Below are 13,291 nucleotides of genomic sequence, written 5' to 3' on the forward strand. Positions count from 1 at the left end.
GTATAAAACAGAAGCGCCAGAATGTCACAAAAGTCTAGTCTATGTAAAGAGGATTTGTGCGTGAGCGGTCAGGAGAGTGGAGAGCAGCCAGGTAAGACCAGGGACTGACTGACTGTTTACACAACTTTCCCACGGATGGATTTACCTGAGCAAAATGCTTATTATGGCCGGGAATGGTTTCGGGTAGATATTTAGTTTATATTACAGTAGGCTCAGGCTGTACCCATGTTAATAACATTAATCCAGGTTGTGAAATTTTCACATTTTTACTAACATATAATATTAAACTCAACTCTTGACATTATTGGCCTACACTATAGGCTACATTTAAAAAATCATATTATAGCTTAATCTACTTTTTCCATTGTGTTAATTAATTAATTAATTAATTAACTAATTAACTAACGAATTAATTAATTAATGTATTTATCTATTTGTTTGTTTGTTTGTTTATGTATGTATTATGGTGTTGTGGCCTAAATTTAATAAAGCCCTTATTCATTTTGAATTTTTAGACCTCTCTCTATTCTCTCCATCTCCGATAGAATGAATAGAGCCACTAAAACCCACATGACCTCATCCATGTTCTTCCCTAGCATGGGAATGGCCCCTTTCTATAAGGTAAATTCACACACACACACACACACACACACACACTCACACATCACACGTCACACACACACACACACTCACACACACACACACACACACACACACACACACACACACACACACACTCACACATCACACGTCACACACACACACACACACACACACATCACACGTCACACACACACACATGCCTTCACACACCTCCTCTGTGCTCCTGTGCGCAGGTGTGTGTGTTTGAGCAGGAGCACTTCCAGGGCCGGTGTCAGGAGTTCACCTCCGAGTGCTGCAACATCCACGACTGCGGCTTTGACTACATCCGCTCCATCCGTGTGGAGAGTGGAGCGTGAGTCACACATACACACTCACACACACACACACACACACACACACACACACACACACACACACACACACACACACACACACACACACACCTCTGTAGACCTGCCAGTCTGTCTGTCTGTCTGTCTGTGTGTGTGTGTGTGTGTGTGTGTGTGTGTGTGTGTGTGTGTGTGTGAGAGAGAGAGAGAGAGAGAGAGAGAGAGAGAGAGAGAGAGAGAGAGGAGAGAGATACCAGGAATGTACCAGCCTATAAAGCTTGTAAGCCCTCAGGTCACTGACTCGCTCCCACAGTGCATTATGTGCACAGCATAGGTGCGAGGGTGGATGGATGGGGAGCAGGTGGTTGGGGGCAGTGGGCCGCGCCTTTTTGTCCTAGCAGCCCTTTTCAGACTGAAACACACAGATAGAGTTTGTAAAGGGGCATTGCTAAACGGTAGCCTAAATGGTCTGCATTTATATAGCGCTTTTATCCAAATCTTTACAATGCCTACATTCACCCATTTACACCCCAATGGTGGCAAGCTACAGTACCATACCGGGTGCTGGCACAACCATCGGGACCAATTTGGGGTTCAGTATCTTGCCCAAGGACACTTCAACATGCGGACTGGAGGAGCCGGGGATTGAACCGCAGACCTCTTTTATCCAAAGTGATTGGTGAATGACTCTGCCGCTGAGACACAGATCACCTGAGGAGCGATAAACTAAACAAGACTAGATCAAAACCTAGTAGGCCTATATGGCTGGACCGTGTGTGATGTGTTTATATAGGCTACTGTACTATCACTAAGCCTGTTCACTTAAATCCTTTGTTCATTTGATTGGGGTAGGGAGCGACGCTGAGGCAAGGAGCCGAAACCATAAGACGGGTCAACAAGAGTTTATTACCCAAAAGTAATCAATACAATCTGTTAAAAAAAATGCAATACTAAAACGATAAAAGGTTAAGAAGCTCCATGAAACAAAAATAATCTCCATAGTCCTACTTAACAGTGACTGCAGGTGACGCTGGCTTTATCTGTAAGTGTGGCTTGGTTGTCGCCTGCTTGGCTCGTCCGTCCCGGGGCCGCTGTCCTCTGCTCCCTGGTGTGTGCTGCCTGTCGGCTGGCCTGCGCTCCCCGTGTCCTCTCATGTTAATAGTAGATTCAACCAAACATCTGGAAGAACCCCTCTTTGGGTTGCGGTTAGCATGTGTACTTCGTAATCGGGCGATCGGTGGATCGAGTCCCGCCTCCACCCCTGGGCAAGCCGTTAACATGGGTTGCTACCAGTAACTGTCAACACAACGCAGGCTACATCTAATCTAATATTACAATACAATTGAATGGAAAAAGGGAGTTTAGCATTTTGCAGCCCTGATTAATGGTTATTACACAGAAGCTATCACAGCTATTACCTGGTTATTACTTTGGTAATTACTGATATTACCTAATTATTATCACACTATTACCCCCCTATTATCATGTTGGTAACGAGCTGTAATGTAAAATGCTGCAGTTTTTTTGTAAGCATGCCAAACTATCAATAAAGCGATTCTCAAAATGTTTCTTCTCTTCCAGCAGCCTAGTGCAGTTTCACCTGGAATTCTTCAAGGCCGTAAAAATAGTGTCTCTTATTACAGTAATTTGTGGATTACGGTGGAAATTTCAATTATTGAACACCAACATTGTGGCTGAATTCAGTAACAATGCTGATTGAGTGCTTTATTTTCTAGATACATGTTTTGAATTAGTTGTTAGGGTTCAAATTGAAATGGAAACTAACTTGTCAAACAAAGAAAACCTTTTGGAAACATCCTATTTGATATTTCAAAGTGGTTTAATTTCAATTTGTATTTAATTTTATATCTGTAATTTTTATATTTGAAGACATACTCTGAGTGAGAGATGACAGATGCAAGATTATAGTATTTTCTCCCTTGAAAGGATATGTACTGTACATGCCACTGTCCAAACCTCAGTAACACAGTAAAGGAGATTCCGCTTTCGAGAATTTTGCTCCCGCCCCTTTCAGAGTCAGTGAACACCACTGGGACCCGGTATTTTCTCCTCTTACTCTCTGTCTAAATTGGAAAGAACATATCACTGTTGTGTGAAAACTTGAATTTGGCTGATGTTGTAAATTCAACCGAACATGCTCCTCTATGGGTTGAGGAAATTTTCTGATCCATTGGGTTTATGAACCCCTTTCAAAGCCAACTGTATAAATTCAAAAATGCTGTTTCAGCTTGACCACCATGCATATTAGAATTTTGAACAAAGCTGTATTTCTTAGTTTGTGAAAAGTTGACATAATAAAAGTAATAATCATAATCATAATCATAATCATAATAATAATAATAAAACATCCATTGTGACAAAAATGTGAAGTGCTCATCTTTCTTTCTTAGCAATCGTTTTATAAGTTACATTTATGTCTAATTTTTTTACGAAACATGCTGAAATTAGGGAATTTTGCACTGTGGGACTATTATATCAAAAACTATTACATCAAAACAGCACATCCAAAACCTGGCCCATCGTTGTTGCCTGTGACAAATCTGGTTTAATTTGAATTTGGACATCACCATGTATCATTGCACTCTGCCATGTTGACCCTCTCCCCTCCTCCCTCTGTCCAGCTGGGTGGGTTTCGAGCACCATGACTTCCAGGGGCAGCAGTTCATCTTGGAGAGGGGCGAGTACCCCCACTGGGATGCCTACAGCGGCTCCCTGTCCTACCACGTGGAGCGCCTCATGTCCTTCCGCCCCATTTACTGTGCCGTGAGTAGACTTACCTGTGGTGGGGGGATGGTGTGTGGAGACAAGTGGGAGACAGAGCAACAAAGAAAGTACAGAAGAGAGAAGATAGTGTGAGTAACAGAACGACAGAAGGAAGGAGTGGATCAAATGAGTGAGCCACATGGCAATTATGATTCTCAATCTTTTTCATATCAAGGACCCTAATTGAGTCCACATTAGAGCCACAGAGAGATTTTGTCCCTAGCACCCACATCTGAGAATATGTTTATTGTTGCTAGATGATTTTGTCCAGAGTTTTACGATGATCTGTATTGTAGTGAGAGACATTACAGTGCAACTAGGACCAAATTCTTCTACATTCTCTCATTGTGTTAACATCTTGTCAATGAAATAATGAAGTTTAACAAATCATCAATTTGTTGGGGACCCCGTGGAAGCCCCTCAAGAACCCCTGGTGGTCCCCAGACCCCATGTTGAGAACCACTGCCGTACAGCGAGCTGGAAAATAGAAATATTGCCGAACGTCTTCTCTCTGCATTCGTCTCACAGTACAGTATACGGCCCGGGGGCCAGAACCGGCCCTCATTATGTTTCTGCCTGGCCCGGGAGGTCTAAGACAAACCACACCATTTTACTTATGAAGCTATTTTACTTATGAAGCTAGAAAATGAATAATAAGTGACTTAAATTTGGAAAAAAGAAAAGAAAAAAGACAAGAATAAGTGTTACAACAATGTTACAATTCACCCGATTGGAGACGCTTTTATCCAAAGCGACGTACATCTTCGCTTTATCTTTTTACATGCAATGATCTAGTGCACCACAGTATTTCTTCTACAATTTAAAGAGCATGGTGCAGGTTGGAAACCACATGGGGGGAGTATAACGGCAAGGGGCACTGTTCCTGAAATGGAACTGTACACCTGTGATATCAGCCCCAGTAGAACGTCCAGCAACAACTGATGTCACAGTTTACAATGAATGAGGGGGAGAGGGATTTTTTCACCACGCTCTAAAATTAGAGGTTACGGCATGACCCACCCAAAAGGCAACAATCTTGGTCCCCCCCCCCCCAACTCTCCCCCTCCTCAGGAAGGAACGTTGCCCACCACTGGTCTAACTCTTCCCCCCTCTCCCTCCCCCCACCTCCCTCAGTCTCACCCTAGCAGCCGTATGACAATATACGAGAGGGAGAACTTCATGGGCCGCTGTGCGGAGGTGTGTGACGACTACCCCTCCCTGCGGGCCATGGGCTGGTGCATGCCTGAGGTGGGCTCCATGCACGTGCAGTGCGGAGCGTAAGTCAACACACAGTGACACTTATACCACTCACACCAGTTCGGGCGTTCTTCTATCTGATAGTGAGCCATTTTAGTTTCTTTGTTGTTAGAAAAAAAATCTGTTTTAGAGTAGGATTTATGACAATGAAAGATCTTCTGGGATCTTTCAACTTATTGCCGCTCTATCTTTAGTCGTTAATGGTCCCTTGAATTTACTCTAATAATGGATGCATAACCTGAGTAAAGTCCAGAGCTAAAATGGTATGTTCCTCCAGGTCCCCTAAAATGTTATTCACCTCACGAGAGGTGACTAAATATATAATTAGAGATTTTCCTTTTCTCTTTTTCGTGCTGCAGATTTCTACTTCTACTTCAAATAACTTAAACTACACGTGTAGATTACTGTCAAAAGTGCCACAACTGGCAATTGTCAGACCATACATTCATCTTATTTTGAAAAGAAAAAAAATAACATTGACAGGAAGTCTTGTCCTGAGACCAGCTACTACCATTTAGATACTGAGAAGAACGTTCTCAATGTTATTGTCATATAGAAACATAATTTGTATCGTATAGCTTAAATGCTTAGTTTATTTATTAGTTCTGTGTGTGCTCTACTTGTGCGGCATCATTCTTTTACTTTGAAAATCATCCACCGGAAGTCTTATATTCGCTAGCGCAACATAGCTTGATGCTGGTTCAGTGGTTGCTGTAAACATCTTGGCATCATTCAGAATCAGCAGCATGTTGAAACGCTGTTTCTCTGCTTTCTGGCCCACTGTTTTCAGTACACTCCTGCATTGGACAGACCAGTGGCCATATCTCACTCCCATTTTGTGAAGCCTACTCGGAAATTGCATTCTGTCGAATGGCCAGGGGGGTGGGGGCGCACGTTACGATTCAAAAGGGAACTGTGCAACATTGTTCTCGATGGAAAAATTACCTGACTTCCCTCTCGGTCTATGTCTTAAATAAACACTTTCCAAATTAGTTTATGGTCTGGAAAAACAATTTCAAATCGTTTTCATGCTCTCATGGTTTCCGTTTTCTGAATTATGGCCCCATTTAGAGTGAAACAGACGATACATACATTGTATAAATAAGAACAGTAATACTTCCGACCGGTAGAGGCAGCAATGTGCCGCAAAGCATCTAGTCTGCCGGAAAGCTAATAGAACAAGCAGAAGAAGAAGCTCACCAGATAGCTTGCTAGCAGATTAGCAAGTAGTAATTTAGCAAACTATCAGAAAAGTTATCTTTATGATGTTTTAATAATGCCAGTAGACACATGTAACTCTATAGATCCCCGTTAGGTGGTCAGTTTATCAAAATAACGCATATTTTGAAAACTGTTTTACTTTGTGGAGGCTTAAGAGGGGCTAATAGGCTGGGCTGGAGTATTGGCATGCAGAAGACATCACTCAACAGAAGTGGTTCCTAAATTGGTGACTAAATTGCTTCTGGACAAAGCCAGATGTAGGTCCGCCACTCGCTGAGCGTCGGCCAAAAATGCAGGTCTTCCTTATTACTGTAGGTGCAAAGATGTTGTATAATATGCCATTTCAATTTCTTACATATTTTTCACCAGTTTACTTCTGAAAACTCTGTCCTCAACTCTGATTTACATACTTTATAAGTACTATCATGTGTACAACTTCGTTGCTAAGAGGCCATTTACACCTGGCACTAACATGCATTTTCTGTGATCAGACTGCAATCGGATAGTGCTTGACCACATTAGCCTGATTTAATTTACACTTGGATGATCAGATTGCAATCTGATCGCCCAAATTGGGTGTCCTCTCAATCTGCATACAGTTGCTGTATGGGGATTGAGAGGACACATTGCATTTACACTTGTGTTCAATGTGGTCACAATGCGTCCCTGGCCACCTCCGGAGGTGGTTTGGCCAATCAGATTGCAATCCGTTTTCAATGTGTCTTGGGGGCGTTTACACCTGTACTTTCAAGTGGTCAAGCACTATCCGATTGCAACCTCATCACAGAAAACGCATGTTAGTGCAAGGTGTAAATGGCCTCTAAGGTGCTGCTGCCACTCCATGTCTTGTACTATTGTGGGATTTTTTTAATATATTTTATTCATGGTTGACAGGGTTATTAATGGATTAATATGGGAAAATCCCTTTCCTTGTGAAGTGACCCATGCAAGTCAATCCTCACTCTGTCTGTCTCCAGCTTTGTGTGCTATGAGTACCCCGGCTACAGAGGGCAGCAGTACATCATGGAGTGCGAGAGGCACAGTGGAGACTACCAGCACTGGAGGAACTGGGGCTCCCACTGCCAGACCCCCAAGATCCAGTCCATCAGACGCATCCACCACTAAGACGGGACGGCTCAGGCCCGGCGGGAGTGTAACGCCTGGATGCTGAGGCTTAGGACGAGAGCCTGGACTTGAGTTTGGCTCCGGGTTTTAGGCATAACCACAATGCCTAACCAAGCCTTAGACACTTTACACTCGTCAATACACATCATCTACTTCTTCATCTTTATCCTCTTTTATCCTCTGTCGGATAGCTCACAGAGTATTTCCTTTTAGTACGACAAACCAAATAAAATTCAGATTCAGCGCATGAGAAGTAATTTTCCTATTTCCTGCATGTGTGAATGCGTGTGGCGAGAGAATGGCTGCCTTGTACAGTTCATGAGTTCAGCACACCTATGAGTAAACAACGGGGCTTTAGTCCACTTGCGGCAATCATTTCAGAGCGAGAGCAAAAGAGAAGAGGATGTGACATGTGAGGGAGAGGGAAAGGTTACCATTTGCAATTCAACTTTGTGTGTGTGACCTTTCACTTCCAAGTAGAAACTATTCCGGGAAGTGAAACTAAAGAGAGCGTGAGCATGAAAAGCTCTCCTCACAGGCCCAGTGTTGGGGAAAATACTTTTAACACTGTAGTTTACCAAAGTACTAGCTACGTCCCAATGAAAAGTAGTTCAAAATGAAGCATCGTGGTGGTTCATGCAGGACACGGAAGTCATAGGCTGTAATCAGATGACAGCGTTTAATCATTCACCAATCACATCCATTCTCACAACAAGAGGGTCCATTCAAATATGGCAGCCTTCTACAGTGGTCTTTGCTACTCTAAATGCCCCCACATCACTGCTGCTGCATTGCGATCCCTGTTCAGCTTAACATGCTGCTGGGCTGATTCAGGGAACATCTTCTGTAAAGAGCGGAGCGGAACATAACTGTATTTCCACTTGTGCAATAAATGGTTAAATCTATCCTGACACCTGCTATGATTCCCACTCAGAATTGAGTTTCCACAGTCTTACTGAGATTGTTTTAGAGGCTCTGATATGAGAGAAACGAAAGAGGAGTATCAGTTATGAGGCTAACTTTAGGCAAATATGATAATGTTTCAGTGTCACGGTTAAGGCCGTGCTTTGGAGTCTTATCCAGGTAGTCGTGAGTCTGGCCCATATAGACAAACACAGTGTCTATCGCTATCACATCTATATCCCATAGAGACAAACACAGTGTCTATCTCTATCACATCTATATCCCATAGAGACAAACACAGTGTCTATCGCTATCACATCTATATCCCATAGAGACAAACACAGTGTCTATCGCTATCACATCTATATCCCATAGAGACAAACACAGTGTCTATCTCTATCACATCTATATCCCATATAGATAAACACAGTGTTTATCTCTATCACATCTATATCCCATAGAGACAAACACAGTGTCTATCTATCACATCTATATCCCATAGAGACAAACACAGTGTCTATCTCTATCACATCTATATCCCATAGAGATAAACACAGTGTCTATCTCTATCACATCTATATCCCATAGAGACAAACACAGTGTCTATCTCTATCACATCTATAGCCCATAGAGATAAACACAGTGTCTATCTATCACATCTATATCCCATAGAGACAAACACAGTGTCTATCTCTATCACATCTATATCCCATAGAGATAAACACAGTGTCTATCTCTATCACATCTATATCCCATAGAGACAAACACAGTGTCTATCTCTATCACATCTATAGCCCATAGAGACAAACACAGTGTCTATCTCTATCACATCTATATCCCATAGAGACAAACACAGTGTCTATCTCTATCACATCTATATCCCATAGAGACAAACACAGTGTCTATCTCTATCACATCTATATCCCATAGAGACAAACACAGTGTCTATCTCTATCACATCTATATCCCATAGAGACAAACACAGTGTCTATCTCTATCACATCTATATCCCATATAGATAAACACAGTGTTTATCTCTATCACATCCATATCCCATATAGATAAACACAGTGTTTCTCTCTATCACATCTATATCCCATAGAGACAAACACAGTGTCTATCTCTATCACATCTATATCCCATATAGATAAACACAGTGTTTCTCTCTATCACATCTATATCCCATAGAGGCAAACACAGTGTCTATCTCTATCACATCTATATCCCATATAGATAAACACAGTGTTTATCTCTATCACATCTATATCCCATAGAGATAAACACAGTGTCTATCTCTATCACATCTATATCCCAGAGACAAACACAGTGTCTATCTCTATCACATCTATATCCCAGAGACAAACACAGTGTTTATCTCTATCACATCTATATCCCATAGAGACAAACACAGTGTCTATCTCTATCACATCTATATCCCATAGAGACAAACACAGTGTCTATCTCTATCACATCTATATCCCATAGAGACAAACACAGTGTCTATCTCTATCACATCTATATCCCATAGAGCAGGGGTGGGCAACTATTTTTCATGGGGGGCCACGTGAGAAATCCAGATTGTTGCCGGGGGCCGAACAAATATTGTCATGCCGTAACCCAGGGATGGGCAACTTTGATGATAGAGAGGGCCACAAAAAAAGTCCTCGCTACCAGATTTTGCTGAGGGCTGAACGGCACCAGCGCGAAAAAATTGGGGCATTTGAAGCCAGGTTTAGAGGAATAACTCATTTTAAATTAACAGTTGTGATGTCATTATTCAGTCTTAACCACCAATATTTTATCCTTTTCTCACTCACTCCTATGTCACCACACTCTCCCTGCAGGGCTTGAAATTAACTTTTTTCACCACCTGCCAATATGGCTGCTAGATTTTAAAGTTACCAGCCAATTAGAATTTCCACTATCCAAAATGTTTTTCTTGAAATAAACCAGAATATGAGTGGGTTAATTTAAGCATAAGTATCAGTAAGTGGCCGGGATTCTCAAAGCCTGTGTTGAGGGTCACACGAACATGCACTCTTGAAGCTAAATAAATCCAAAACCAACAAGTTAATTATTTAAATTTCTACCTCAATGTAGAACAGCCATTTCTTACACATGAGATTACTTTTGGCCTTTTAGTCATAAAGATTATTGAAAGATATTCCATATTCCAGACTGAAATGCTATAACAGAAGAATATTGGCCAGAATGACATGAACATTTGGACACTTATTCAGCGGGTATCTTGCATGTTGCATTCAGGTGCACCTCTGTGTGTGTGTGATTGAGAAATGAGATGCAGGTGGTGTTCATCCTAATTGGCCTGGTCAGGTGTCAGATTGCTGCTGGCTGATTGGCTGGTGGAGAGCATTTAAGCCAGCTGATGCCATCCTGTCGCCCCTTGCTCTCCTCATTCCCAACGATGATGGCTGCTGTGCTGCTGTGTTCTGTCAGGTAGGAACTGTGTGTAGACCTACTTTAGTAGTTCTGCAGAACTTTATTAAGATGTGTCTTTATCTTGGTAGACCTGTGCAGTCTAAACTGTAAATAGTTACCTTCCAGATCTACACTTTTGTAGCTACACTGTAAATAACACTTACCCAAGTAGCAGAAAGTAGGGGGAGAAGCCCTTTAGTTTTTTGTAACATTTTCTCATGTTTATTTTGTAGGAGCTTATAGGTAAGAGCTGTGTCTCATTTAATCCATCATTTTCTTTTCTTAGGTAAATTTAAGGTTGGGGATTAGTTTGATTGGTGTTGTGTTGGGGCCATGCTGTGCTCTGAAACTAAACCTGCTACTTGTGAACTTGTGATGGTGGTTTGGCTGATCATCCTTGGGAGTGGGAAGAGTGGGGGCACTTTTGTGTTGCGGTCCGGTTCCCCGAGGCCGGTTCCTAACATAATTGGGTGCTCGTCTGCTTTTCTCATTCGTCAGCACGTCGTCTGTGAGTGTGTGTGTGTGTATATATATATTTTATGTTTGTCTGGTGGGCAGTCTTTGTGCAGGTGGTAAATGGTGTTAGTCAAGGTGCCTTTGCATGGAGCTGAGGAAGCTCATGGTGGTAAAGCTGGTGGAGATGTTTGTTTGAGGAGGAGCCGGTCAGAGGGGACCAGTAAGACTGAGGAGGGGCGTGACAAGGCAGGGCCGTCAGTAGCACCGTTTCTCCTCTTTCTGTGTAGACTGCTACCCTACAAGAGTCTCCGTACATAGACTTGCCTGTCACTCTGACTCCCAAGCCGTCTAAATCAGCGATACAGACGTATTTACAAGTGTCACAGAAACATTTCAAAGCCACATATTGAGAAGAAGGGTTCATAGCTTCTCGACGTCGGGGTTAGAAAGCTCGTCGCTGCTCATAAATGCCTCTTTTCATCTGAAGTCTGTGCTGGTGATATTTTTTACCAAGCTTTCGGCCAGAGTGGCGCTGTTGAGCGCTCTGACGGCTGGGAGCTCTAACCTGGAAAAAATATCACCAGCACAGACTTCAGATGAAAAGAGGCATTTATGAGCAGCGTCGAGCTTTCTAACCCCGACGTCGAGAAGCGATGAACCCTTCTTCTCAATATGTGGCTTTGAAATGTTTCTGTGACACTTGTAAATACGTCTGTATCGCTGATTTAGACGGCTTGGGAGTCAGTCACAGGCAAGTCTATGTACGGAGACGGGACTCTTGTAGGGTAGCATAGTCTACACAGAAAGAGGAGAAATGGTGCTACTGACGGCCCTGCCTTGTCACGCCCCTCCTCAGTCTTACTGGTCCCCTCTGACCGGCTCCTCCTCCAACAAACCTCTCTCTCCACCAGCTTTACCACCATGAGCTTCCTCAGCTCCATGCACACCATTTACCACCTGCACAAAGACTGCCCACCAGACAAACATATAAAATATATATATACACACACACACTCACAGACGACGTGCTGACGAATGAGAAAAGCAGACGAGCCCCCAATTATGTTAGGAACTGGCCTCGGGGAACGGGACCGCAACACAAAAGTGCCCCCACTCTTCCCACTCCCAAGGATGATCAGCCAAACCACCATAACAAGTTCACAAGTAGCAGGTTTAGTTTCAGAGCACAGCATGGCCCCAACAACAAACTAATCCCCAACCTTAAACTTACCTAAGAAAAGGATGGATTAAATAAAGACAGCTCTCACCTATAAGCTCCTACAAAATAAACATGAGAAAATGTTACAAAAAACTAAAGGGCTTCTCCCTCCTACTTTACTTGGGTAAGAAAAGTGTAGTGCTGGAAGTAGCTATTTACAGTTTAGACTGCACAGGTCCACCAAGATAACACATCTTCAAGTTCTGAAGAACTAAGAAAGCCTACACAGTTCCTACCTGACAGAACACAGCAAAGAGTCATCATAGTTGGGAATTAGGAGTACAATGAGTGGACTCATAGTTCAATCACACACTTATGAAAGGAATGCTGTGAACACATGACATAAACTGTTTAATTCTGTAGCAAATTGAGTTTTGAATGATAGACCAAACATTGTATTTCCCCTGTTTCTGAATGGGTTTGGGGATGCTGTCATTGCCAACGATGATGGCTGACTCTTTGTTCTGTCAGGTGAGGTAGGAACTGTGTGGGCCTACTTTCGTAGTTCTTGAGAACTTGTAGAGCTGTCTTTGTCTAGGTAGACTTGTGCAGTCTAAAATGTAAATAGCTACCTTCCAGATCTATACTTTTTTTACACTAAATAACTCTTACCCAAGTAGGAGGGAGAAGCCCTTTAGTTTTGTAACATTTGCTCATGTTTATTTTGTAGGAGCTTATAGGTGAGAGCTGTGTCTATTTTTTTTTAATCCATCCTTTTCTTAGGTAAGTTTAAGGTTGGCGATTAGTTTGATTTGTTGATGTTGGGGCCATGCTGTGCTCTGAAACTAAACCTGCTACTTGTGATGGTGGTTTGGCTGATCATCTTTGGGAGTGGGAAGAGTGGGGGCACTTCTGTGTTGCCGTCCCCTTCCCCGAGGCCCGTTCCTAACATAATAGGGGGTCGCCCGCTTTTCTCGTTAGTCAGCACGTCGTCTGAGTATATATATATTTTATA

General features: G+C 42.6%; 1 protein-coding gene across 1 annotated transcript; it reads left to right on the top strand.

Moving 5' to 3' along the window:
- Positions 1-546: 546 nt before the first annotated feature.
- cryba1l2 (crystallin, beta A1, like 2) lies at positions 547-7,319 on the top strand (the record flags this gene model as incomplete). The annotated part of the gene is made up of 5 exons (XM_083656144.1): positions 547-621; positions 837-955; positions 3,575-3,716; positions 4,851-4,993; positions 7,172-7,319. The coding sequence occupies 5 exons, from the start codon at positions 547-549 to the stop codon at positions 7,317-7,319; spliced, it is 627 nt and encodes a 208-aa protein (XP_083512270.1).
- Between the last annotated feature and the right edge of the window lie 5,972 nt (positions 7,320-13,291).

This window comes from Poromitra crassiceps (genome assembly GCF_964638095.1).
Source record: "Poromitra crassiceps genome assembly, chromosome: 19".
In the NCBI taxonomy this organism is placed as follows: Eukaryota; Metazoa; Chordata; class Actinopteri; order Beryciformes; family Melamphaidae; genus Poromitra; species Poromitra crassiceps.